Raw genomic sequence first — 27561 nt, forward strand, 5'->3', positions numbered from 1 at the left:
AGCCAAAAACAGCTAGTGTGTATCTAAAAATAGCTAAACTTCAAAATAGAACAAAAATTGAAAAAAGCCTAAATTAGCCCAAAACAGCTAGTGTGTAAGTATTAGCCTAACTCAAAAACAGCCTAAAAAACTTGTATAAAAATCTAAAGTAGCCAACACAGCTAGGATGTAGCTTTAATTTTAGCTAAACTCCAAAATAGCCTAAAAATTTTTTTATAAATAGTCCAAAAACCTAACAGAATGCCAATGAATAATAAAAAGGCAGGAATATTACTCCAGAATAAATACACTTAAACCCTAAATAACTTTCAATATTTTACTCTCCATAAAAATATATTTTGTCAAAATTATACAAGTTAGAAATGAGCACAAGATAACATTGGGCCATTAATAACAATAAAACAAAATGATCTGGACGGGCCTTGACTTTGACCATAGACTGTATATAAGAATATAGTCAATGACTTTGACACGTGTCCTAAATGTACCTTCAAGGTGACCCCTCCCCTCCAATGAAAATCCACCTGGAAGATGCTCTGCTCACCTGTGCTCATGGTCAGGTGGTTTCCATGGCGTCTTCTCTCTGAGGCACCTCACATCAGCCTGACGTCAGTGATGATGTCATGACTGCCCTGAATGAGAACCTTCAGTCGGACCGTTTAATCAGTGGATGAATTGGAGCTTTGATTTCTGCTCCTAAACTATGGCGCCCGTGTTCAGGTGACCTTCGTTTATTTTTGTCGACTATCTGGTTCCTTCAGCAGCATGACAAAATGTTCATCTTAAAATCTGCAGTTTCTACTTGCTGTACTTCCTGCAGGATGCAGCAGGTGCCTTTAAAGCAGGAGTCCTGCAGGCGTGTACTCAAGTACTGACTAAACAGTTATTAAAAGAGTAAGTGGTCATTTAAAGATGAACGTTTAAGAGAGTTAAAGGACAAACAGTTTGCAGACATCCTGAGACGCTCAGGATTTTCTTCAGGTGTAGAAACAAAACTCAGCAGCTTTTCCTGTAGAATCATGAAGATGAGAAGGAGGTTCTACAGTTACACGTCTCAGGTTTTCCAGAGGAGAACCTCTCAGATGTTTGCAGAAACTCCAAACACCTCAGGATTCAGAAGGACTTTAGTTTGAGCGAATCTGGTTTGGTCCGGACCTGCAGCTGCTCTGCATCTCTGAGCTCCAGTTCATTGTTCTAAAAGTGGGGGTGTTGTGTGGAAAACAGCACCCCCCCCCCCACACACACACACACACACATTATGGTGGAGTTGTTGATCCAGAAAGTGGCCTCAAAAACTGCCACACCCCCCACCGTGCGCCTCCCACAGAGCAAACATCTGTTGGCATGGAAACAGATTACTCCCCATTATTACATCTTGTAGTTTTATAGAGAGGATAATGAAGGAGGTGCGGCATCTGCCAGCTGTATCTGCGGGCTGCAACTGCAGGCTGCATCTGGAGGCTGCATCTGCAGGCTGCATCTGCAGGCTGCATCTGGAGGCTGCATCTGCCGGCTGCATCTCCAGGCTTCATGTCAGCTGTGCTGCACATTAGTTGCAGTTTTTCAGGAGTCACTCTTGCTTTGGGATCTCAGCTGACGCTTCCTGAGGTGTGGTCCAGCTGAAGACTGGACCTTTTGCATACATGAACACAGAGGTGAACATGGCGATGCAACTCTGCTCCATCGACCGTACCTACATCCCTGAGATCAGCTGGTGAACAGACTTTCTTTGGTTTCTTTTAACAGACACAAAAGGAGCTTTTGAACCTCATAACATCCCATTTCTGATGTAGTTTTATAGTTTTCATATTTATAATGGCGGTTCCTCAGAGTTTGTGCCTTCAGCCTCTTCGGGTGAAGAACTGAGGGTTAGAGTCAGCTTTAGAGACACAGCAGCAGAAAAACTGAACTTCCTGTTCTGGTTTTTATTCGTGTGGTCATCGTATTTCTCTCCATAAAGTCTGTTTCAGAGTAAGTCTCCTCTGAAACCTCCCTCAGACTCCTCTCTGTTCCTCCAAAGCCAAAGGCCTGCCGCTCCACATGGAGCTCTGGGCTGGAAGGCTGACTGAGCAGCACTGACGTTTGGGCTTCTTCAGGTTCTGGACAGCGACCGGTTGGTGTTGCAAAAGATGAAGAAAGCTGCAAAATCCAAGTTCACGTCAGGACAAGGTGCAGAAACGTGCACGTGCATGCACACGCAAAGTTTTCTGTTTCTAACCAGTGGTGGGTCTTTTCAGAGCACGTGTCTCACCTGGAGCAGTACATCAACTCCATGGAGAAACTCTCCGTCAACTGTCATTCAAATGGGGAGACGGAGGTTGGCTCCGCATTCTGCCGCCTGGCAGATTTCTCCAAAGAGTTCCTCTCTCCCATGAAGAACCTGGTGAGTTTCATCAGCACCAAGACAAAAAAACCAAAGGTCTTACTAAATCCCACCCTAAACCTCACCCTGACTTCCTCCTGACTCTACCCTGACTCCATCCTTACTCCATCCTGACTCCATCCATCTTGATTCCATCCTTACTCCATCCTGTCTCCATCCATCCTGATTCCATCCTAACTCCATCCTGACTCCATCCATCTTGACTCCATTCCGACTCCATCCTGACTCCATCCCGACTCCTTCCTGACTCCATCCTAACTCCATCCTGACTCCATCCTAACTCCATTCTGACTCCACCCTGACTCCATCCGTCCTGACTTTATCCTGACTCCATCCTGACTCCACCCATCTTGACTCCATTCCGACTTCTTCCTGACTCCATCCTAACTCCATCCTAACTCCATCCCGACTCCTTCCTAACTCCATCCTGACTCCATCCTAACTCCATCCTGACTCCATCCTGACTCCATCCTGACTCCATCCTGACTCCATCCTTACTCCATCCTAACTCCATCCTGTCTCCATCCTGACTCCATCCTGACTCCATCCTTACTCCATCCTAACTCTATTCTGACTCCATCCTAACTCCATCCTGTCTCCATCCCAACTCCTTCCTGACTCCATCCTGACTCCATCCTGACTCCATCCTGACTCCATTCTGACTCCACCCTGACTCCATCCGTCCTGACTTTATCCTGACTCCATCCTGACTCCACCCATCTTGACTCCATTCCGACTTCTTCCTGACTCCATCCTAACTCCATCCTAACTCCATCCCGACTCCTTCCTAACTCCATCCTGACTCCATCCTAACTCCATCCTGACTCCATCCTGACTCCATCCTGACTCCATCCTGACTCCATCCTTACTCCATCCTAACTCCATCCTGTCTCCATCCTGACTCCATCCTGACTCCATCCTTACTCCATCCTAACTCCATTCTGACTCCATCCTAACTCCATCCTGTCTCCATCCCAACTCCTTCCTGACTTCATCCTGACTCCATCCTGACTCCATTCTGACTCCACCCTGACTCCATCCGTCCTGACTTTATCCTGACTCCATCCTGACTCCACCCATCTTGACTCCATTCCGACTTCTTCCTGACTCCATCCTAACTCCATCCTAACTCCATCCCGACTCCTTCCTAACTCCATCCTGACTCCATCCTAACTCCATCCTGACTCCATCCTGACTCCATCCTGACTCCATCCTGACTCCATCCTTACTCCATCCTAACTCCATCCTGTCTCCATCCTGACTCCATCCTGACTCCATCCTTACTCCATCCTAACTCCATTCTGACTCCATCCTAACTCCATCCTGTCTCCATCCCAACTCCTTCCTGACTTCATCCTGACTCCATCCTGACTCCATCCTGACTCCACCCTGACTCCATCCGTCCTGACTTTATCCTGACTTCATCCTAACTCCATCCATCCCGACTCCTTCCTGACTTCATCCTGACTCCATCCTAACTCCATCCTAACTCCATCCTGACTCCATCCTAACTCCATCCTAACTCCATCCTAACTCCACCCTGACTTTATTCATCTTGACCCGACTCCGTTCCAACTCCATCCTGAATCCATCCAGACACCGTCCGGACTCCTCATTCCATTCTGACCGTCTCTCTGAGGAACTTTGGATGAAGCTTTATTTAAACAGAACTATTTTGAACGACTCTCAACATTTTGACAAAATACAGCATCAGTTGTCTTCATGACCCCACGTTCATTCTGTAAGATATGTTGGTTTAACCAAAACTTTAGAAAAAAAACAACAAAAAAAAGGGCAGAGGCTCCGCCCACACAAGAAAAGTCACCTGACGTGAAACAGTCTGTAGAAACACAAAAATACATATTCTGATGATTAGCTGTAAACAACAGTCAGAGATACAGTTGACAGTGTGTTTTGTGTATCTGTGTGTGGTGCGTCTGTTTGCAGTTGAAGAGCATGCTCCATAACATCAACTTCTTCCTGGACTCTCTGGTTAAAGGAGACCTGCGTGACATCAAGGGGGTGAGAAATCGATCTTTAAAGAAAAAGATTCTTCACGCAGAAGTTTGGATTCTGACAGCTGCTCTCCTCTCCCTGCAGGACCTGAAGAAGCCGTTTGAAAGAGCATGGAGGGATTACGAGAGCAGATTGTGAGTTCTGAGGAACATCTCAGACCATCTGCAGGGAAGCTGGGATGTCCGAGTTTATTTTTAGATGTTCTAGTTAACCACGTGTTTGGAAACTCCTGCATAATTCAGGGAGCTGGAGGCTCCGTCAGCAGCAGAGGTGGAGTTATGGAGTGTCATGAATCTTTGACTGTGTGGGCAGCAAACAGGTGGAGAAGGAGAAGCGGGAGTTGGCCCGACAGTACGGGATGGTGAGGAGTGAAGTGAGTGGAGGGGAAATCGCAGAGGAGCTGGAAAAGGAAAGACGCTCCTTCCAGCTGTCCATGTGTGAGGTGATGGTCTCCGGCATCTTCTCATCCTCTGCCCTGCATGTCATCCTGCAGTTTTCAGTCTTTCCTCAATGATGCTGCATAATGTGTCACATGTTGAAGTCAAGGCCGGGGGCCGGATCCGGCCCTCCGGGGAATTCTATCCGGCCCTCCAGATCATTTTATTTTATTGTTATTAATGACCTGATGTTATCTTACGCTTATTTCTAACTTGTATAATTTTGACAAAATATATTTTTATGAAGAGTAAAGTATTGAAAGTTATTTAAGGTTTAAGTTGATTTATTCTTTAATAATATTCCTGCCTTTTTATTATTTATAATTATGTTAAAAAGTTACAGTTTTAAAGTTTAAAAAAAACACAATTCTGTGTGCTTTTTGGTCTATTTTGGCATTTACTAAGATTTTTTAGGCTATTTCTGAGTTTAGCTAATATTTCAGCTACATGCTAGCTGTTTTGGCTAAGCTAAGTTTTCTTTTAGTTTTTTCGGCTAACTCGGCGTTTAGTTAATATTTTAGCTGGCTACCAGTTTCAGCCTTTTCAGCTATCAACTTCAGCATTTTAAACTATCAATTTCAGCATTTTCAGTGTCCAAATTCAGCTTACAGCATTCACACTAGCATTGTTGCAGGTAATGCTATATATCTAGTTCATAATTATGTTAAAAAGTTACAGTTTTAAAGTTTAAAAATGTAGTTTTAGAATGTTCAATAAATGTTTGTCCTGTTTGGCCCGCTATCTAAGGTGTGTTTTAGATTTTGGCCCTCTGTGTTTGACTCCCCTGCGTCAGAGTTTCAGTTGAACAGAATGAAAGTCTGTTCCTGCTCACCTGCAGGTTCCCCTGCATGCAGGTACACCCTGACATTGTTTTAAACATCTCCTCCTCTTTTTCCTCTTTAGTACCTCATCAAGGTAAATGAGATCAAGACAAAGAGAGGAGTGGACCTCCTGCAGAACCTCATCAAACACTACCACTGTCACAACAAGTAGGAGCTCTGACTTGCCCAGACACAACTGTGGAGTCCTCGTCTGCTTCATCTGCTGTGTGTGTGTGTGTGTGTGTGTGCGTGCATGTGTGTGTAGCTTCCTGCAGGAATGCGTCTCCACCACCCACAGGTTGAAGCAGTACATGGAGGAGCTGAACGGAGTCCTGAGCACGGTACTAGCAGCAGCCTGCAGGGGGTGCTGTGGGGCTTGATCAGTCTGTTCTGTCCTTCAGGATGACGTCAGTCAGCAGTGATCGTTGTGTCAGCAGGTGAAGTTGTAGGTGTGTTTGCAGGTGAAGCAGCGGCAGGATGAAGAGAAGAAGCAGCTGTGTGCTCTCAGAGACCAGCTGCGACCCGTGGTCCACACGGAGCAGGTCAGACACCAACACTGAGGGCTATGTGACCATGTGACCACCAGAGGCCTTCACGTGCACATGTGTGTGTGTCTGTGCAGGAGTCTGTGCAGATCCAGACCTACAGCATGCATCAGCTGCTGGGAGACAAACAGTACGGAACAGAGAGGTCCGGCTTCCTCTACAAGAAGAGTGATGGGTAAAAGCCTTTGCTTCATTGCTTCACCTTCAGCCTGATGAGGTTTGGTGACCCCCCAGGTTTGTCATTAAGTGTCTTCATGTCGGTTTGTGTTTCAGTCTCAGGAAAATGTGGCAGAAGAGAAAGTGCTCGGTTCATAACTGTTACCTGACCATCGCCCATGCTACTGTGAGTGTAACCTTTGACCTCCTTTAAGACGAGAACATTTCAGCCCGTTTGAGTCCAGAAGAAGGAAAGATTCTTGGTGATTGTTCAGAAACGTTTCATCGATGAATTAAAGAGAGTATAGGATGAGGTCAGCACTAGAGACTCCTGCTGTACTCCTCTTTATTTCCATTGATCCCATTCTAACGGCATAAACTGCAAGTTAATCTTTTTATAGATTTACTGACATTAAACTCCTATTTCATAACCTGCTCTATTCTGTTTCTTCTTTCGTTCATCCAAATTCTGATCTCCTCCAATCATCTCTCTGTACTTTCAGCCGAACAAACCTCCAACCAGACTCAACCTGCTCACCTGTCAGGTCAGGCCCAGCGTGGAGGACAAGAAATGCTTCGATCTCATTTCCCGTAAGAAACGTAGTGGAAGAAACAGACCTCTGAGGAACAGCTGGGTAACCGGATGTTCTGTAGAGGAACAGCTGGGTAACCGGATGTTCTGTAGAGGAACAGCTGGGTAACCAGATGGTCCTCTATAGAACAGCGGGGTAACTGGATGTTCTTCAGAGGAACGGAGGAGAATTTTCTTCTTTTCAAATAGAATGTAAAGTCTGTGTTTCTTCTGGAATGCAACAAATCAAATGTTTTTGAATGATTTATCGATGTGCTCTTTGCTGTTGTTGCCTCCTTTCTCTCCAGATAACCGGACCTACCATTTCCTGGCTGAGGATGAGGCAGAATGTGTGGCGTAAGTCAGAACCATCTTCATCTGGACCTGTTCTGAGAGCAGAAAACACATTAGACGTTCCTCTTAGTTCTGCTTCCGGACTCTTCCAGAGTCAGGCTCTAAAACCAAAGCAGAACTTGTCTGTGGTGTGACAAAGCGGCATTATGGGTAATGTACAGATGAGCCAGTCGACCTTTGAAGTCCTTTTTAAAAAAAAAAGCAGGAATATTTTCTGGGATCAGAGATGTTTATCAGACAAAAACATTTACTTTTCAAGCCGCTGGCCTTCGAGGCCACTGTTACACCCCTGAGCTCCGTGACCACAGATGCAGACCTGAAGTCTTCAGGCGTCATGGCGCTGCTGTGTTCAGGTGGATCTCCGTGCTCAGCAACAGCAAACAGGAAGCTCTGAGCATGGCGCTGGACGGCTGCAGCCGAGCGGGCGAGGAGGAAAGCAGCGTGGAGGATCTGACCCGGGCCATCACCGACGACATCCGCCGCATGCCCGGAAACAGCAGCTGCTGCGACTGCGGAGCTCCAGGTGAAGCAAGCAGCCTAAAGACCCGATGTGTTTCAGGGTCAAAGGAGTTCTTCATGAGGGTTTGAAATGTGTCGTGTCTTTTCTCACTGCAGATCCTGGGTGGCTTTCCACAAACCTCGGGATTCTGACCTGCATTGAATGTTCTGGGATCCACAGAGAGATGGGGGTCCACGTCTCCAGGATCCAGTCGCTGAGTCTGGACAGTCTGGGCACCTCGGACCTGCTGGTAAGTCAGAGCAGCAGCTGGTCTTGTAGCAGATGCAGGTGGAACAGAAGGTGAAGCCTTCTTTGGGACCGGACAATACTCAGACCTGTGTTCTTGTCGATGACAGCCCAAACACAGAGCAGCTTAGTCTCCCTGGACTCCCAGATGTCCCAATAGTCTTCTGCCTGGTGTGGCTGAGCATCAACAGGAATGTTGATGAGGACTGAGGACAGAGCCCTGTGGTGCACCAGCACTGACTCTACTGTGATAGGAAGCTGTTGTGTTTGACAAAAGCTGCAGTTCCTGTAAACACCAACACCGTCCCGTTTCTGTCTCCCTGCTTCAGCTTGCTCGGAACGTCGGGAATTCTGGTTTTAACGAAATCCTAGAGGCGAACCTGCTGAGTCCGTCCCTGAAGCCGTCTCAGCACAGCCAAATGTAAGACACGAGCCAACCGTCGTGTGCACAGCTCTTCACTGCAAGTCTGACAGGTGTTTTGGTGCAGGGGGGAGCGCAAAGACTTCATCCTGTCAAAGTACCAGGATGTTCATTTTGTGAGGCGAAGTCAGAGCTCTGCTGCAGCTCTGCGGCTTGGCCTGCAGGAGGCGACCAAGAGTTGTGACATCTACAGTCTGATCCAGCTGCACGCCCAGAGGGCGGACCTGAGCCAGCCTCTGAACACGCACATACAGGTATCCACTCACCTGAGGGATGGACACTCAGGTACATCGTAGACACACTCATGAGGATCTCTAAACGATGGGGTAGATCCACATGACAAATGCTGCCATAGCAACACAAACACACACTGTTGAGCAACCAAATAGTCTGAATGTTTAGTGAGTCCACCTGTATGGGGTCAAATCAGGATCAGCTTAAAGTGAACAAAAAACAGACTGAAAATTTAAAAGCAGTTTTAAACTCGAAAATACATATTGAAAACTTGAAAAAATAAAATTGAACATTTGAAAAAATGATATTGAAAACTTGAAAAAGATATGGAAAATTAAAAAAGAGTACATTTTAAACCTGAAAAAAAGTGTTACCATTTAAAAAAGTTTATTTGCACTTTCAACTTTCCTTTTTTCGTTTTCCCTGTTTGCTTTCAGTTCTCTGTTTTCAGTTTCAATTCAGAGTTTTTTTTGTTTGTTTTTTTGGAAACATTTTATTGAATTTTTGTTTTCTATACAACTTCACAACAATGACATGTTTATCGCGCCTAGCGAAGGTCATTTTTATAGTAACAGAGACAATAGTCACATATTTCAAGAATGTCAATAAAGAATAATAAAGTACAGTAAAATAAAATAATAAATAACCTTAGTAACAATAAAAACAAAGAAAAATAATAATAATAATTTAAAAAATAGAAGATTTCTATTCCAATTTTCCGTTTTTTTCTAATGCGCTGAGCCTAATTTTACATGGGGGCGTGGTTTTAAGCTCATGTTTCCCATGATCCCCTAAAAGGTAACGGTGATGTGATGTCTTTTCTGGAGCAGAACCCTGTCGACTCCCCGCTGTCCCCCTAATGGAAACATGTCCCGGTAAGAATGAGCTCAAAGCCCCGCCCACATGTAAAACTAGGATCAGCTCAGCAGCAAAAACGCGAAAATCTGAATTGAAAATGAAAACAGAGAACTGAAAACAAGGATTGAAAAACGAAGAAAAAGGAAAGTTGAAAATACAAATAAGCTTTGGTAACAGTTTCAGTCGATTTTATTTTTCAAGTTTTACATTTATTTTCTTTCAAATTTTTTTATCTTTCTTTTAAGTTTTCAATTTTATTTTATCAAATGCTCAATTTTGTTTTTTTCAAATTTAAAAAAATTCAAGTTCAAGTTTTCAATTTGTATTCTTCGAGTTTAAAACTGCTTTCAAATTTTCCAATTTTTTTTTCAAATTTCCAAAGTCTGTTTTCAAATGTTCAACCAGTTTTTTGTTCACCTTAAGCAGATCCTCATTTGACCCCAAACACCTGAGTCGCTGCGACTTTGATTTACTACGTTTTTTGTTTCAGTAAACAGACTTTACTGTTTGTATTTTAGCTGCTGGAAATTTCCCTGAAAATGTACACATCAGTCTTATTATAGTTGTGTTGAGTTACAGACACGTGTGCACGTCTCTGTGCAGGTGTGTCTGTGTGCATGCGTCACACTCCTGGACTCCATGTTGTATTCAAGGCGCTCGTCTTTCAGAAGTGACTCTGATTGGTTCTCCTGTCCGCAGGAGAAAGGTGAGACGGCGCTTCATCTGGCCGTCCTGTTAGCCGACCGCACATCTCTCCACATCCTGGACTTTTTGGCCCAGAACTGGTCGGTGTGATATTTGTGTGTTTTTTGACCATGATGTGTGAATCAGCTGGCAGCGTCAGGTTGTGTGTTTGTGTGTTTCAGTCCGAATGTGGACGCACAAACATCGGCGGGAAACACGGCTCTGCACTACAGCTGCCTGCACAACAAGAGTGACTGTGTGAAGCTGCTGCTCAGAGCGCACGCCAACACACACACCAGTATGACACACACACCTCCAAACACCGAAGCTCTGGACCTCATGGAGACACAACCTCACACAACCTCTCCGTTTACAGAGAACCACTTAGGAGAAACGGCTCTGGACGTCAGCCGACGGCTGAAACACACCGCCTGTGAGACTCTGGTGAGACCGCCACCCTGTGTGCACGTGAGGGCGTTCCTACCCTCATCCGTGCACGTGAAGGTGTTCCTACTATCATCCGTGCACGTGAAGGTGTTCCTACCCTCATCCGTGCACGTGAAGGTGTTCCTACTATCATCCGTGCACATGAAGGTGTTCCTACCCTCATCTGTGCACGTGAAGGTGTTCCTACCCTCATCCGTGCACGTGAGGGCGTTCCTACCCTCATCCGTGCACGTGAGGGCGTTCCTACCCTCATCCGTGCAAGTGAAGGTGTTCCTACCTCATCCGTACACTGGTCATCTCGGTTTTTTCATCCTTTGTCGGTCATCTCCTTTCACCTGCTTTGATCTCTTTTGAGCTGCTCTGATCTCCTTTAATCTTCTTCGATCTGCTGAAAATGCAGACTCCGCAGATTGAGATCAAAGGATTCTGCAGACAAATGAAGAAAAGCATCAAACTAGATTTAACTAAACAAAATGAAATGGTTGAAACCACCTTAACATAAAGACTGTGGTTCTCGGATTGATCTGCTTTTCCAGCTGGACCAGGCCCAGTCCAACCAGTTTGACCATCACGTCCACGTGGAGTACGAATGGAGGCTCCGCCATGAGGATCTGTTTGACAGCGACGAGGACTTTGAGGAAAAGGTTTGATTCTTTAATCTGGGGTGAAGGTCTGCAGTTTCCTTCAGAATGGAGCACTGAAGCAAACCATAGGGACAATATTAACCCACGATTTCAAATGTATACTGTAGTCTGGTCTCCCATCATGCACCTCACCAGATGCAGATCTTGGTCTACCTGTGGTTGGTTAGGTCAGGGGTCTGCAACCTTTAGCACCAAAAAAGCCATTTGGTCCAGTTTCTTACAGGCCAAAATCCAGCGAGAGCCGGAAAGTCCCACATTATTGTTTAGAGAATACACAATATTTATGTTTTTGTTGCACTTGAACACTATTTAAGAAAAGTAGCTTTTAAACATTATTGTACAGTATTGAGTTACATCACTGTCTATTTGCTTCTATATCTGTTTTTCTTTTTTTTACTTTTGACAGCAGAACACAAAAGTTCCTTTCAAAATAAAATACACACTGGGCTGCTGCTGCCGAGTAATTTTCAGAATAAAATGCAAGATAAAATCAGAAATAATGTTTTTTTTTATTATTATTAATAGGGTTTTGGTGCATCATTGTTCTCATTTTACTCTCAAATATTAACAAAATTGAAGTAATTTCCAATTATATAAAAAAACTCAAAACATTAAAAATAAATTGAACTTTTTATTCTCTTTTTTTAAAGATGTGAGGAACAAATTTCTGAATATTTTTTTCATTATTTTAAACTGCATTTGTTTTAAATGTAACCACTTTAGAGTAATTTACCAAAATAAAAAACGTTTAAAGATTTTTTAATTGACTAAATGAAAAAAACACACACATTTAAAGAACATTTCTACAGAATTTCTGTGACGGAAAATACACTTTTTGTCTTCTTTTTTTGTGGGTTGACATATCCTAATCAGGAATGTAAAAGCTTCAATTATTTGAATCTGTAGCATTTTTACTTTTAAAACAGGAAGCTTCCCTGTCACTTTATTTTGAAGATTTGTTTACTTTTGTGACAGTAGCGCTGCTCATTCGGCTTTGTTTTAGTTCATAGATTAAAATACAACATTATTCTGTATTTTAGGGCAATCAATATTTTACAACTATATAATTAACAATATTTATAAAGATCAGGAATCAGCGATTTGGATGTCGAATCGATTTTCGGGAGCAGATCGTGAAGATCGAGTGCTCACATACTCCCTGTTCCACTGCTTGGTTTATCTCTTATTTTTGTAATCTCATGAACATTTCCGTGGACTTTCCTTGAGTGATAGAAGGTTTGTTGTGTTAGCATCAGTGCGGGAATAGCCTCCTAGCATAATATTGTGAATGTTTAGTAATCATTCACACTATAGTGATTGTCCTGCTCCTTTCCGTACATTTTTTGGCACGTTAAAATCTCAATCACACTTTCAGTGATTTCATCAATCCTGGTATCAAAACATTCAGCTCAATCAGGACATTACTGCTTTTATTTTTGGCTAATTTGTTATCTACTGGGTTTTTTAGGCTAAGAGTTTAGCTTCTATTTTAGCAACAGGCTAACAATTTAGTTTACTGATGAATTTTAGGCTATTTTGGGGTTTAGCTTGTAATTAAGCAACAAGCTAATTTTTGGGGATCATTTGGAATCTACTAAGGTTTTTTGGGCTAATTTGGAGTTTAGCTCATATTTTTATTTTTTTTCCAGCTTATTTTATTTTGAACACTTTTAAAACAGTCAAACAGGAAACAAAAGAGTAACCAAAAAACAAGTATACACATGATATGGTGTTCAAAAAGGGGTGGGAGGAAGTTAAAAAAAATATATTTAATCCCACCCTTAAGCAACACACTAAACATTATTTAGCATTTTTAAGAAATTTTAAGCAATTTTACTAAATGTTTCAGAAATTTAGGTCAACTTTAGCGCTTTTTCATAGTTTTTTAGTGAAATTTTAAGTCTTTTAGCAAATTTAACATTTTGCTTTTCCATTTTCAGCAAATCCCCTCAGAAATTAAAATAAATTGCGTCACCATTTCTTACAAAAAGCTTCAGCATCTTCAGCAAAAAGCATTCACTGTAGCATTATCTCAGGTAATGACACTTTTCCAGTTTCCATATTACTTCCAAAATAAATTTTTTTGTGTTCACACTGACGAGGTTCCGACTTTTTAATGATATATTTGGCATATTAATTAATCAAATTAGGTTCTAAACGATATAAACGATAGGAGAGAAATGGCCCGATGGACACTTTTCTATCGTTCAGCACTCGTACAGGTGCTTAGTCTCAAAGGAGCCGGGCCACTATTAGAGACCAGTGTCTAATGCAGCTAACACCTGTTAGACTCTATTAGACACCAGACACTATTGGAAGATAATAATACTAAAGTTCCTGTTTGCCACCACCAAACGTTGTTCTTTGCATTTCTGAAACGATTAAAGGTCCAGTATGTTTCTTTTAACCCTAGAGCACCATCACCGGGTGATTTCCACCAGAGCAAAATTACATTATTTTAAATTGGTTGCATTTTTTGAGTGTCATGGGTCCCTGGGTAAAGCCTCACAGGAATGAGTGGATCAGAGGCCAAGTGTACAGTATCATTATTTATCTTTTTAGGAGTTTTTTTCTTCTCAAATTCCTACTTTTTCAGTCATTTTCAAGCATGTTCTTAGGATGCTTTTTTCCCCACTTTGTTGCATAAAGCTCAGTTTGAAATAAAGGAAAACTGCTCTAATTTATCATGTGTTGTCATATCTTGATCTATTTTTTATGAGAAATACTTTTTACTGGGTATTTATTTTATATCGGGTAAAAATTACCCGTCAAAAGTGATGGTGTACCTTTTTATAGTGAAAGTGTTCTAGGGTTAAGCAGAAACGTGGGCTGTAGGGGACGTCTTGTGTCTCGTTAATGCTGATGGGGAGGTCCTCTCCTCCTTTGGTGCAGCTCTGCTCCTCACCTTAGTAGTTCAGATGACATTATTTGGAACTATTTTAAAAACATTTAATCTTCAAACTGTTGCTTCCGTTCCAGAATGGTCCTGTAAAGAAGGAGCGCTGCTTCTCCTCCTCTTCCTCCTCCTTCACCCCCTCCCTGTCCTTCTCCTCCCGTCCGTTCATCTTCAGTCAGTCCTCCCTCTCCTCCTCCTCCTCTGTCGCGCCTCTGTCGTCCGGAGCGCCGGGTGGGGGGTTGTTCAGCGTGGGGAGGAGGCTGGCCATGGCCATGGAGCTCCACAGCCACCCGTCCAGCTCAGCCCCCAGCCCTCCTCCTCCTCCCCCATGCTCACCTGCCCCACAGCTGCCTCCCAGAGTCAAAGGTGAGCTTACAGGTTTGCAGGAAGCCACTGAGGACAGAAGGTTACAGTGTTAAATCTGAGTCACAGTCCGTGTTCGGTTTTCCTTTTGGTTCAACTCAAAAAAAGAGATTTTTGTCTGGAGAAGTTTCCATGAACACAAGAAACTTGAGCAGATCTGAGAGTCACTTGAAAGCTTTCTGTGGACGGGCTGTGAGTGGGCGGGGCATCTTAAACTGCAGGAACCTTTGTGTGTTTGATGAGATGAGAAGGATGGAGGTTCAGCAGCATCTCAAACATCCTCTTCTTCACCGCCTCTTTCCTCTGACAGCTCCAAATGTTCCTCCTCCTCCTCCTCCTGCAGCTGGAGCCAATGGAGGGAGGGAGGGAGATGAGGAAGAAGGGGAAGTCTTCCTCCCCATGACAACCAACAGAGGAACCACCCCCCCTGCCATCGCGGTTCGACACAAAAGGACCTGCTCCGAGTCGAATAAGCACGGTAACACCTGAGACGCAGGCTGCAATGATCTGTCAGAGGAGCTTCCCTATCATCTCTGTGTGTGTTTAGATTATGGAGCACCCAGCAGCCCCCGGATCTTCAGCGGCCCAGACTCCTCCTTCAGGTGATGCAGAGAAACACAGCCAAACATGCAGGAGCGTCTTTCCCCTGACGAATGAACACGTGGTTTTATGGTTTCAACGTGCCTTAAAATACCTGATATCTTTGTTTCTGAGTATCTACCTTAACAACTTGGGGGCTCGTCCGGGATGAGGAAATAGTTTTTTGGGTGGGTGCCAGCATTTTTCCACGGTGTGACCAGAGTCCGGACTCACATCAAATACAGTAGGCAGAAGCCTGCAATTCTGCACATTTACTTACTTAGCCCAACGTTATTATTACTACTGGTCACGTCACAGGTAAAGGTGCTGACATTAATGTTAAGGGGGTACATTTACAAGGTTTTTACATGTCATGTCGGATCAGGGTTGGTAAACTGGTGAAATAAAAAACGGCTCAGGGAGTCTTTGGTCTTTCAGTGTGAAAGACCATAAACAAAAAGACGGGTACAACGTAGACCTTAAAAAGGTCTACGTTGGAGTGGCGCCCCTCAAACTGTCGGTAGATGAACTGCAGAGCTTGCTCCGGTTCGGGGAATCTGTGGGGAGGTGATGGCCCCCAAAAACAAAGCTAAAAACAATAGTGTAGAAATGTTCTGTTTTATTTTGTAAAGGCTGTTCTGTCAGGGAGTGCAGGACAGAAAAGCGGTGGAGAGAATGGGAGGCTCGAGTGTGTGGTTCTCCATGCTCTGCGCAATTTTGCTTGCTCTGCAAATTTTTCATGCTCTGCGAGGTTATGGACGCTCTTCTTGATTTTGCGTGTTCTGCGTGGTTCTGTACGCGAGCAGACCTGTGTGTGACATAACTGCAGCTGAAGGTTGTGTGGAGCTAAAAAAGAGCAGAAACAGGAGATGCTGGCTTGATGTTGACAAGAGAAGAAGACGGTTGCAGGGAGAATGACTCAATAGTGAAATGTTTTCCAAAAATGAGAAACATTTTATTAAAATAATCTTTAAGAAAACTCATAATTTAAAGGATCAGAATGAAGCAGCTGAACTCAGACTCGACTGATGTTCGTCCCACCTCCTTTTGTTCCAGCCCCGCTTCTCCTCGCAGCCTGAAGGCGGAGCGAGCGGAAAGAGGTAAGTCCTGTCCGGAAATGAAGAGGCCCTGAACTAAAGTTTTAAAAATGTTGTTTTAGTGTTCAATAAATGTTTATCCTGTTCAGCCCGTGACCTGAGGTGATATTTGGATTTTGGCCCCTTGTGAGATTGAGTTTGACACCCGCTTTAGACGCAGGGCTCCTTTAAGACCCCCCCCCCGAGCACAGTCTTGAGTCTAGTGTACCAGTCTGTTGTGAACCATTGTAGCAATGGTACATCTATCTTTGAAAACTATGTCATAAATAATTTGTTTATTATTTATAAGGTAATTTATGATCATATGTATGGATATAGTTCACTCTGAAAGGCTGAAGAATCATGGTATGTTTAAAGACTTTCCTGTGAACGGATTGGCTCTCCATGTTTTCCTGATCATTTGTTTTCATTAAAAACATCTATCTTCGTAAAAACTAGCTATAAAATCTATCAAACATTTTTTACCTTCATGTTGTTATCCAGCTTTGAATGAAAACAACAAAAATGTTTCATAACTCTTCATTTAGCTTTTGTCAATAACACTTTTAAATGTTCATTTTCAGATTCTAAACTACGTGACGATTTTTTAAAATAATAAACTTCTCGTTGCTGCTGCATTTCTGACCAACATCTAAACTCGTGTCGATTCTTCTTTGAGGAATTCGTCGGGCAGAGAGTGACAGCGCCTCGTCCAGCTACGTCCACCTGGTCACCAAAGCCCCGCCCAACGGCACTCCTGCTCACCAATGCCCTCAGAGCTTTGACGGTGACGTCAGAGGCCCCGCCCCTCTGCCCCTTCCTCGCCGATCATTGGTGAGCTCTTCCTATCCTTCAAAATGATGAAGATCTAGTGGGTGGTCATCCTCAGATGAAGGCTGTCTGGGTTCAGGAACAAATTCAGAATTCAGTAGAACTACGGGAGCCTGAATGCTCCAAAGTGCAGCTCACCTGTTCTCCTGTGCAGAGGCCTCGCGGAGCCGCTGGTCGGCGAGCTCAGGCGCTGTACGACTGCCAGGCGGACCACCATGACGAGCTGAGCTTCACAGAGGGACAGGTGCTGGTGGTGGTGGGACAGGAGGACAGCGACTGGTGGGTAGGTGTCTCCTCTTCTCTGATTGGTGGATCCTGCATGACTGTAGGTGAGTCTGCTCAACGTTCTCTGACATGAGCCGTTCCTCCTGCAGCTTGGATACTTGGAGGAGAAACCGGACCAGACGGGTTTGTTCCCGTCCTCCTTCGTCCAGCTGCTCTCGGACTGAGCCGAACCAGGAGCCAGATCAGGAAGCACCCAGACTCACAACAGAACCGAGGGAGCAGAAGCCGGATCACATCAGACTCTGTACTGGTACCTGGACTCAGACAAAGCCTGCCTGAGGTCCAGCCTCCTTCTGTCACCAGATGTCCTCGTTACCATGGAAACACCACGAGTAACTTTTGAGTTCAGACTTCAAGCTGCTCAGGATGACAGACTGAGGCTCGTGTTCCCGAAACTTTTATTCTAAGCACAAGATGGAACTTTATTTTGAAAGGAAGAGAAAGCCCTTCCTGTGTTGTTTTAAAGGGAAGAAAAGGCACAAAACCCAGCAGCAGCTTCTCCTCAAACTCACAGCCAGGATGTTGATGGGCCACGCCAAAGCACAAAGGATTCTGGGATACTGCAGAACAAAGCTCAACATTCAGGTTGAATCCAGATCTGATTCAGCTGATAACTTCTGCAGAAGTTCTCCTGGATTTGTTTCAGTGCGGCAGAACTTTCCTCACAGCTGCAGGTCCGGAACCAGCAAAGTTCAAACAATAAAACAGATTCTTTTCTGCTGTTGATTCTGTTTTCATTAACACCAGTTTTAAAGAAGCTGTTTATGTAACTGCAGCAGCTCAGCGTTTGCTTCTCAGGACCTTCATGCTGAAGAGGATTCTGCAGATTCTCCCCCAAACCACACAAACCCCAGGAACGTCATTCCCGTGTGGATCCGGCAGCTGCACCGTTTCAGACAGAATCACAAACTGGATCCAGAAGAAAAATCAGTTTTTATTTCAAAGCGGTTTGTCTAGAGCAGGGATGGGAAACTCCTGGACTCCAGGCCCGCTGTGTCCGCATGATCTCCAGACATCCAAGCCCTATGAGAACATGCGAGACAGCGGCCCTCGAGGCCTGGAGTCTGACCCCCGGTCTGCAGGATGGCCGACGTGTCGGATGTTTTTTTCTGCTTGAATCATTCCAACATTCCCATCATTTTTAATGAGGGGAAACGAGTCTGAATGTTACTGCGCCTCAGCAGGAAGCTGCAGGACTTCCGGCTTTTCCTGAACGTTTCAGCTTCTGGTTCAGACGGACAATCCTGCTGATAGAAGTTAAGGGCCCCCCTCCCCCTCAGCTGGGGCGGGGCTCTGTTTTGGCTTCTTGTCATTGTTCTGACAGTACAACTATTCCCTCATGGAGAGCTCTGATTGGGTCAAATCTGGTGGTTTCCTGAACCTTTCAGAATAAAGCTAGTTTATCTGGAGGTTTATTGTGTAAACATTCACTGACATTTAAAGTTACAAGAAGACTGGAAGAGTAAAAAACTACTATAAAATCATCATGGCGGTCTAAAAAGTGGCGAAAGGCGTGGTTGTTCCCCTCAGAGCGGCGCTCCGTGTGGTCAGTCCCGGCAGACGCGCTGCTGCTTCAACGCTGGTGTCCACAGGGATCGAGAATGCAGCTTCTACCCCACAGCTGAGCCTGGCGAGGGCGGGGCCTCGTGGGGGCGGGGCCGTGGGAGCCTCAGTGGTGGAGTCGTGGTGGTGTTAGCGGAGCAGAGTGATCTTGCCCTCTTTGGCGAGCTGTTGGATGACTTCGGTTTCAAAGTCAGCGTTATGGACCCCCGTCTTCCTGAAGGCGCCGGCGTACCGGTTCTCCTCCCAGTAGTGGTGCCAGTTCCCCTGCTGGTCAGCACCGTACCCAAACACAGAAACCTGGAGAGGAAGAGCGTTAGGCCCAATCTCTGACAGATGAGAGGAAGAAGAGCGCCCCCTGCTGACCTGATCGCAGACGTGCAGAGCGAAGATGATGGCCAGCATGCCGGTGGACGGGTATCGGCCGTGGTGCTCCGTCCACTGCTCGTGAACGTACTTGAAGAAGGCCGGGTTCACCACCAGCACCTGCATGGAAAACAGCGCCCCATGTGGTCAGGCATGACAGTTTCCAGCTCATATGAAGCCACGCCCCCCAGAAGGTTAGTGAGCGATAGAGATGAAGTTCTGACCTTGTCTTTGTCGGCCTGGACTCGCTCCTTCACCCTCATGTAGGTCCTGGAAACACAAACAGGAAACACGGTTCCATTTCCTGTTTGCTTTGTCCCTTTCTGGAGGTTAAAGTTCAAACCCTGAGCTCGAGTACGTGGGAACGATTGACAGGAAGAGGATCAGGTTTCTGTTCTGCTTTTAAACCACAATAAAACGATTACGTGATAAAACGTTATAATAAAGAGCGAGGATTAACCCCTCATGCGGGACGGGGGCTTTCTTGTGGATCCGTCCACATATCAGAGGTCTTTTATCACGTTACCTGTGCAGTTTACCTGTTAGTTTGCAGAAGGCGGAGCCAAACTTTTTTTTTTAACTTTCAGATTGAGGAACAAAATCAAAGGTCACGACCTGCTCCTCCTGGTCGCCATGGAAACCAGAAAACTGGCATTTTATTGACAGCTGTAAACTGAGCTGATCTTTGAACGCTCAGACTCCGCCCCGCCCCCCCGGATGAAATGTTTTACATTTTGATATGTCCGGTGGACAGCGCGCTAGTCAGCCACTCCAGGTCCCGGAGCTTGAAGGGCAGCAGGACGAGGCTGACGCCGCCGTCCACGTCCACGGCGCTCTCTGGGTACATGAAATGATGAGTGGTCCGGTTCCCCACGTCCTTCTCAAATCCTCGAGTCAGCGCCTTGTTCATCCTGAAAGTGGGAGGGGGAGGGGGGTTAGAACGCAGCCTCTGGACAGAGGCGGCGGCGTTTAGATGGACGTACCGGATCACAAAGCTGTGGGAATCGATCTGCTCGCCGTGGCCAGCCTGACGCAGGTTCCCAGAGTTGCCAACGACCGCACAACTGCGGCAGCGTGAAGGGAGGGGCTTGGTGTCCAGACTCGGGGGGGAAATAACTTTGAACATTTGTGACATCACTTCCTCTAACGTAACGTCCCCCCCAGATCGCTGCAGACCCTGGAGAGACAGCAGACCGGCATCAGGAGGAGGTGTTCATCTGGAGGGGGAGGACCCCCCACACCCCGCTCCCAATTTAATCAGCTAATGGGCTGCAGGAGATGCAGCTTCTGCAGAAAGCCGACTGATGTGGGTTTGATGTAATGCTTGTGGGCGTGGTCACTGTAGCACATTCCTCTGATGAGTCAGCGCGCGGGGGGAGGGGGGGGGGATTCTCAGCAGTCCTGATGAATAATTACAGAGGCTCATTTTCTGCTTCAGCCTCAAAGACCAAACCTTCTTCCACGCAGATCCATCCTGGAGCATGCTGGGAAATGACCATAGCTGGGGAAAGGGGCGGAGCTAATGGCTTCATTTGAAAACATTAAACTCTAGTTTTTCCAGTACTTTAAAAGAAGAAGCAGGCTGGATGATGAAGGACAGAGATGGAAGGAGAACCCTGAAGAACTGATGGAGGAGGAACACAGAAGAGGAGGAAGCTGAGGAGCAGGAAGCAGCAAAGATCAGTGAAGATGAAGAGCAGAAAGTCAGACCTGTGGAGGTCTGGAAGAGCTTAGGAGAGGAGGCAGAAGTTTCTGAGTGTTTCTGAGTGATGAGGAGGAACAGAGAAGAAGAGCTCTGGCTCCATCTGAAGAAGAACGGAGAAGTTCAGAGATGGAGTGAAGATGAGATAGGAACAGAATGGGTCTGCAGAGACAGAGAACCACAGATAGGAGCTGTGGTCAGGAGGATCAGAGAAGGAGACTGCAGATGTTCACGACATGGATGAGAGCAGGAGGACGGTGGTGAGATGTTCTGTAGGTGAAGCAGAGGAGGAACAAGGATGATGATGGTAGGAAAGACCAGAGGAGGTGCATGCACATGGAGGAGGACGTGAGGGAGGAGGTCAGATGGAAGCAGAGCCCCCCCCTTTAGCAAACTCAGTCACACAAGCGGCCAAAGTCCAAAACACGCCGTAGGTCGCAGTCCGAGCAGGACAAACATTTACTGAACACTCTAAAACTACATTTTTAAAACTTTTAAACTCTAAAAACGTAACTTCTACAACTTAATTATAAATTAAAAACAGACAGGAATATTATTCCACAATAAATCAACTTAAACCTTAAATAACTTTCAATATTTTACTCTCCATAAAAATATATTCTGTCAAAATTCTACAGGTTAGAAATAAAGTAAATGTTAAAAGAAAAAAACATTCAAATTTCTTTACTTTTGTCATTTTATATAAAAGATGTAACTTATAAATATCCCAAAAGATTTTGCTCTCCATGAAATGTATCCTGTTACAGTTACATCGGGCCGTTAATACTAATAATTAGGGCTGTGAATGTTGGCACGTTAATAGAACATAATTAATTCGTTAATATGTATTAACTGCTGTGCAGCTGTGAGCTCAGTGTAATAAAACTGTCTAAATTAGACTAAAACTCTTTATATTCTGTGATTGAGATTTTATTGAATTAAATAGATAATATGGCATGTCTTTGTAGTTTTTGGACAAAACAATCTTTTACTATTTATTTCATTATTAGATTTTATAAATGTTTTATTATTTTTCACAAACACAATGAAGAAAATGTATGAATTATAACAGAAAAAAAAGAATTATAGGAAAACTGTCAAACAGACAGCAGCGAGAAATTCTTATTTTTTGGGCTGTCTGGTGTGACTTCAGCCTGGATTTTTTTGTGTTTTCATTCAAAAACATTTGTTAACAATTTTTATTTTTGTCGATTTTATAAAATTACAACTAAAACTTTCATTCTGTGTTGTACAAACAGTTTGTTAAACATTTTTGGGTTCTACAGCAAAATGAATCCCATTTTTCCAGATGGAATTTTCTGTTTTTGCATGATTTTATGTCCAGTGTGAATGGATCTTTATTTAAACAAGAGCTGCTTTCCTCACCAGCCACCACTGCAGAGCTGCAGGGTCAACGCTGCTGATGTGTTCTCTGAGGAGGGGGTCCTGCTGGGGGTCGTAGCGTTTGCTGAACCAGTCTGAACCCCCCAGCTCCGAAACGCAGGAAGCCAAGCAACCACACTGCCTGACAGGGAGGAGACCAGGAGGAGTCAGGGAGGAACGCAGGAATGCAGGAGACCAGGAGGAGTCAGAGGGATTTAGAACCGGACTGCGGGTCGGTTACCTTTGCTGGTTCTGGACGTTGTGGACGGGTTGGTCTTTCGTGGCGTTCTCCTCTTCCTCCTTTCGCTCTTCCTGTGCAACCTGAGCCTTTATGGGGGGGAAGAGGTTCTTGATGGCTGGGGGCTCTGTGGGTTTGACCTCTGCCAAAAACATGAATGTCAGTGAGGACCTCAGAACCAGAGCAGATCTTCAGATCCACAGACAAAAACCCAAAGCAAAGATCCTGCAGAGCAGACAGGACGCCTGAAGGTTGGACGATGATTCTCCTGAGTTCATCTAATGAGATTTAAACTGAATGTTAAAGTTAAAAGCAGCAGAGGAGCATGAAGAACCTGCCAGAATAACATCTACATGAAGAACCTGGGAGAATAACATCTACATGAAGAGCCTGCTCAGCGTTCATCTCTTACCCTCAACCATCTATCAAAGGAGAACATCTCTATGAAGGAGGTCCTGATGTCAGCATTTATCCTCAATTGCCTCTTACCAGAGTCTGTGTTGATGGGCGGAGCCTGGCTGATGGGCAGGGCCATCAACATGGGCAAGAAGTGCCTTCTGTGGATGCTCTGGCTTGCGAGCATGAGAAGGAGGACGGCGGCGACCAGGACAGCAACACACAGTTTCCTCCTCAGCAACATGGCTGGAAGATGGGCGCGGCTGGGGGCGGGGCCTCAGACTGCGGACCAGTGAGACCAGCTGCTGTCATCTGAATGTTTTGTTGTCGTCCATCAGCTTCACCTCCATGAAGCCCCCCCAGCTGTCGTTAGTCTGAACCTGCAGGCAGAGGATGGAGAGACTGAAAACAGAAGCTCTGGTTCCTGAAGACGTCAGAAGATCTCGGACACCAGGATCCTCCCTGACTGATGGACACGCTCCAGGACCAGGGGCTCCCAGGCCCACCCCCCACACGACTGAGCCTCCTGCTCGACACACAGAGGAGGACCCGACATGGAGCCAAAAACCTCTGAACTGCTGACAAAGCTCCAGCAGAGACTTCTGGTGACCTTCACCGGTGATCCACAGCGAGCATCCTGACCTACAGCTAGGGCGGGGTCAGCAGCCCTGAGCAAACTTCACACTGGAAGAAGAAACCCCATCACAGCCCAGACACAATGAACATACTTTAGTCCAAAAAAATTTACAATTAAAGGGTAACCAAATCCTAAACCAGCGTTTTTTGTCAGCTGACCTCTATAAAGGGGCTTTAAAAGTGATGTATGTCTGTTGGTCATTGCCACATTTTTAACAATTTATAATAAACTTGTTTAACTCCTGATATTATCGTCTGAAACCGTCTGTGTGCTGCCCCCTACAGGTTAAAACGAGGTATTACAGTTGAATTTTGTGATTGGTCAACTGGTGGAAGCCCAAGAAGTTTTCATGTTATCATGCTCTGAGCCCCAGTATAAAAGCCCCGCCCATTTTTTAACACTCGACACGCTCGAGAGTTGAAGCTCGCCACGCTAGGCAGAGAGCGGCGGAGGTCGTCTGCCACTCCGAGAGTCTCGGAGGTCTCCCCGCTAGCTGAGAGCAGCGGAGGTCACCCCACTACGGCGTGAGGTCGCCCCACTACGCCGTGAGCGGGGTGGGGGTCGCCCCTGGACACCAACACTTTACCAAACAGAAACAGAAAGAAATCTCAGTGGATCTGCTGAGATCTTCAGGTGAGAATCAAATTCTGCAGGATTTTTGTTGAAGAGAATTATGTTCTTTCTTTTCATCATTTGATGACAAAACTACAAACTACACAATTGTTGTACATCGGAAAAGTGTATAATAATTATTTAAACATGAAAATGTTTTATTTCCACACAGTGGAAATGAGACGATCCGCAGCTGCGTTTCTAACGTCAATGCCGCCATCGACGCTCATAAACCTGTCATAAAACTGGAACTCCTTATCAGTCTGTCCGGTGTGGCGTGGGGGGGGCAGGTGTTTGAAGAGACTTCATCAAACAGTAGATTAACCAACAGGATCTGGTACAGCTGGTTCAGGTAAGAATGGAGTCATTGTTACAATATATTAGGAGTGGGGTCATCTGGACCCAACAGGACAGAACACTGAACTTTTTTTTTACAGGATTTGTCATGGGAAAGATAACCCGTAAGGGATGGCTGGGGCCATCCGGACTCCATAAGAGAGCATGAGGGTTAACCAAAGCTGTCAGAAGTGAGAGGATCAGGAATGTTCTTAGACTTGGACATGTTCTTGTAAGGGAAATACAGAACTTGGATGCCCCGCGGAAGACCCAGGACACGCTGGAGAGACTACATCTCTCGGCTGACCTGGGCACGCCTCAGGGTCCCCCAGAGGAGCTGGAGGAAGTGACCGGGGAGAGGGAAGTCTGTATCTTTGCTTAGACTGCTGCCCCCGCGACCCGGATGAGCGTAAGAAACGGGATGGATGTTCGAAGACAACACCTTATCTTATCTTAATGAAACTATAAAGAAGGTTTGGCCTCAGCAACACGAAGATAATGAACTGTTTTTAGACTCAAATATGACAGTGAGATGGAAAGATGAAGATGTGGGTGTCCACACAGCTCCACTGAGAAGGGGTCCAGCTTAGAGGGGGCGGGGACGTTTGTGATTGGAGACAGTGGAGCTGCTGGAGAACAGGTGTGGTGTGACAGATGGGTGGAGCTCTGCATGCAGAGAGTTTAGCAGAAGAACTTTCTAGGAAGAAATGTGAAGTTCTGTGGATTGGAGCTAAGCTGTGGACAGGAAATAAGACAAGCTCTTTGAACTACCGTAACTCTTCCACTGTGACATACTTACGGTAAACTAACGGATGGAGACGAAGAGAAAATCAGCTGTTTACGTGATTAAATAATTCCAACGGATTCAGGAGCTTTCCAGATTGAAGCAACGCTGCTTTTCTCAGCTCCAGAATCCACTGGAATGACGTCATTTGTGCAAATGGATGAAGTGGTTTAGTTATAGGGCTGTGATGAGTACCCGAGTGCTGGGATACTCTCGATCTGCTCCTGAAAATCCAAGTACGAATAATTACGACGTCCAACATCGCTGATTCCTGATCTTTATAAATATATTAGAGTGTCGTAAAATATTGTTTGTGAACAAGGTATTTATTGCTCTGAAATGCAGAATAATGTTGGATTTAAATTTTATGAATTAAAATAAAGTCGAAATAGCAGCGTTACTCTCACCAGAAGTAAAGAAATCTTAATGTCAGTGAAGATTTCAGTTTTCAAAGTAAAGCTAACAAGAGCTTTTTTTCCGTTCAAAAACTGAGACTGAAATTCTTCTCATTGACATAACTTCTAAAAAAAAGAATTAGTTTAAACAACAGAGTTATGGCTCCAGTGCTTATATCCTTTTGGTTACAGTAACTCTTCAACAGGTGACGTAATTAACGTAACTTCAGCAGACTCTGAAGCGGAGAAACGCATTCTCGTGCTGATTTGCTGCAGAAGGGCGGATCGAATCAACATGAATCAGCTGATCTGTCAAAGAAAAAAAATGAGATTTCTGCTGGATTTGCACCAAAATGTAATGTTTACTACGTAAAATGTTGAAGAACTTTGAGGATAAACTGTGAGAACATTTTTACAGGATTTGTTCCTAAATGATCTAAAACAACAATTATTTTATGCTTTTTAAGCTGTTTATGTTACTGCTGAACTTAACCAGAAGACTGACAAAATAAAAAATAGAATGATAAATGAATGAATAAAAATAGATGATGACAAAAACAAGTCCAGTTATGGTGTGTCCGTCTGCAAAAATAATCCTGATAATCGACTTCCGTTGTAACTCTTTTGTTCACAGTTACTTTTATATTTTTGCTAGGATCACTTTTTTTATATTTGCAGATACTTTTTTATTTTTGCTTATATCTCTTTTTTGTTTGCAGATATTTGTTTGTATTTTTGCATAGTTTCTTTTTTTTGATTGCCTTTACTTTTTTTGCCTCAATGGCGGTTCTCGGCCACCATAGACGATCGAGCTATAGCATTACACCTTATTCCAGAAGAAGAAAGTAAGAGCAAAAAACTGTTTTAGACCACAAATGGTTACTTTAAAAATATTTCTCTAAATGAGTTTGGAAAACTCATGCCTGTGAGTTTATATATATGTTCATTTAGTCAGTAATGTATGTCTAGGTCGACTGAGCGTTAGCATTAGCCGTCCTATGTGAAATTCTATTAAACGTTAGAATCAAGCAGGTGGACTTCAGCTTTATGTGCTAAATCGATCTATATTTTTATGAATCTATTTTTGATCTTTTAAGCTTAAATCGATTCAAATCGATTAATCGATTTTATCAACCCAGCCCTAAACGTTAGTGATATTTTGAATATCGGAGCAAATCAAGAAAGAAAAAACGCTTTTCTCCACATCAGCATCAGCTGAATCACATGATCGTGTGAATGGTTGAAGATTTATGCTAAGTGAAAAAGAAAGTTATTTAGGTGTCACTGCAACATTATTGCTGTTTTAGGGTTAACTATGGTGGCCCTGAAGGTTCAGTCATACACAAATTCATCAACACAAATCATTATTGAGATCTCAATAACAATTAAAATTAGGGATGTCCCGATCAGGTTTTTTTGGGCCCGATCCGATTCCGAGTCATTTGATTTTGTGTATCTGCCGATACCGAGTCCCGATCCGATACTTTTATAAGACATTTAAAACATGAATAAATTGAAGAAACAGATTTGTGTTGTCCCTCATTTATATTTCAATAACCTTCTTTTATCATTAAAAACTTAAATAAAACCCTTCTGTGAAGTAGCTTTAATAAACAAGTAAAAATACAGCAAATATAAACTAGGAAAGAAAATACTATGTTCTTGTTATATAAATGATAATTAGTCATGTGATAAAGTTTAGTGACTTTAGCTTTAATATCTTTAGAGCTTTTGAACATTTTTGACCAAATGTGATTCCTGTCCTCATTTAAAATTCTTAAAAATAAATTATGACTTTGTTTTAGC

General features: G+C 44.3%; 3 protein-coding genes across 5 annotated transcripts in view; 2 read left to right on the forward strand and 1 right to left on the reverse strand.

The window, feature by feature from the left end:
- Window positions 1-18119, forward strand: part of unm_sa1614 (un-named sa1614) — a 19943-nt gene extending 1824 nt beyond the window's left edge. Inside the window, exons 2-28 of one of the 2 annotated variants that reach the window (XM_024262884.2) lie at window positions 2097-2169; window positions 2238-2383; window positions 4331-4405; window positions 4484-4533; window positions 4712-4841; window positions 5740-5825; window positions 5923-5998; window positions 6119-6199; window positions 6280-6377; window positions 6476-6545; window positions 6862-6949; window positions 7238-7286; window positions 7637-7806; window positions 7899-8032; window positions 8358-8449; window positions 8517-8703; window positions 10241-10326; window positions 10408-10523; window positions 10602-10669; window positions 11209-11316; window positions 14296-14578; window positions 14919-15053; window positions 15123-15177; window positions 16211-16254; window positions 16910-17064; window positions 17216-17344; window positions 17436-18119. In XM_024262884.2, the coding sequence (XP_024118652.1) occupies window positions 2097-2169; window positions 2238-2383; window positions 4331-4405; window positions 4484-4533; window positions 4712-4841; window positions 5740-5825; window positions 5923-5998; window positions 6119-6199; window positions 6280-6377; window positions 6476-6545; window positions 6862-6949; window positions 7238-7286; window positions 7637-7806; window positions 7899-8032; window positions 8358-8449; window positions 8517-8703; window positions 10241-10326; window positions 10408-10523; window positions 10602-10669; window positions 11209-11316; window positions 14296-14578; window positions 14919-15053; window positions 15123-15177; window positions 16211-16254; window positions 16910-17064; window positions 17216-17344; window positions 17436-17510 (2859 nt within the window). In that variant the 3' untranslated portion in view covers window positions 17511-18119. Of the gene's footprint in view, window positions 1-2096; window positions 2170-2237; window positions 2384-4330; window positions 4406-4483; window positions 4534-4711; window positions 4842-5739; window positions 5826-5922; window positions 5999-6118; window positions 6200-6279; window positions 6378-6475; window positions 6546-6861; window positions 6950-7237; window positions 7287-7636; window positions 7807-7898; window positions 8033-8357; window positions 8450-8516; window positions 8704-10240; window positions 10327-10407; window positions 10524-10601; window positions 10670-11208; window positions 11317-14295; window positions 14579-14885; window positions 15054-15122; window positions 15178-16210; window positions 16255-16909; window positions 17065-17215; window positions 17345-17435 lie in introns of both variants that reach the window. The other variant, XM_024262883.2, reaches the window with a different exon arrangement.
- A 141-nt stretch (window positions 18120-18260) lies between these two features.
- Window positions 18261-27561, reverse strand: part of st3gal8 (ST3 beta-galactoside alpha-2,3-sialyltransferase 8) — a 13781-nt gene continuing 4480 nt past the window's right edge. For both annotated transcript variants that reach the window (XM_024262885.2, XM_024262886.2), the window contains exons 2-9: window positions 23085-23371; window positions 22599-22737; window positions 22361-22499; window positions 20256-20449; window positions 20004-20183; window positions 19497-19542; window positions 19273-19392; window positions 18261-19206 (exon numbers count right to left, since the gene is read on the reverse strand). In XM_024262885.2, the coding sequence (XP_024118653.1) occupies window positions 19039-19206; window positions 19273-19392; window positions 19497-19542; window positions 20004-20183; window positions 20256-20449; window positions 22361-22499; window positions 22599-22737; window positions 23085-23235 (1137 nt within the window). In that variant the 5' untranslated portion in view covers window positions 23236-23371 and the 3' untranslated portion in view covers window positions 18261-19038. The remainder of the gene's footprint in view (window positions 19207-19272; window positions 19393-19496; window positions 19543-20003; window positions 20184-20255; window positions 20450-22360; window positions 22500-22598; window positions 22738-23084; window positions 23372-27561) is intronic.
- Window positions 26675-27561, forward strand: part of LOC118598729 — an 8775-nt gene continuing 7888 nt past the window's right edge. The window contains exon 1 of the mRNA XM_036211762.1: window positions 26675-26680. Within this exon, the coding sequence (XP_036067655.1) occupies window positions 26675-26680 (6 nt within the window). The remainder of the gene's footprint in view (window positions 26681-27561) is intronic.

The sequence above is a fragment of the Oryzias melastigma genome, linkage group LG5, assembly GCF_002922805.2.
Source record: "Oryzias melastigma strain HK-1 linkage group LG5, ASM292280v2, whole genome shotgun sequence".
In the NCBI taxonomy this organism is placed as follows: Eukaryota; Metazoa; Chordata; class Actinopteri; order Beloniformes; family Adrianichthyidae; genus Oryzias; species Oryzias melastigma.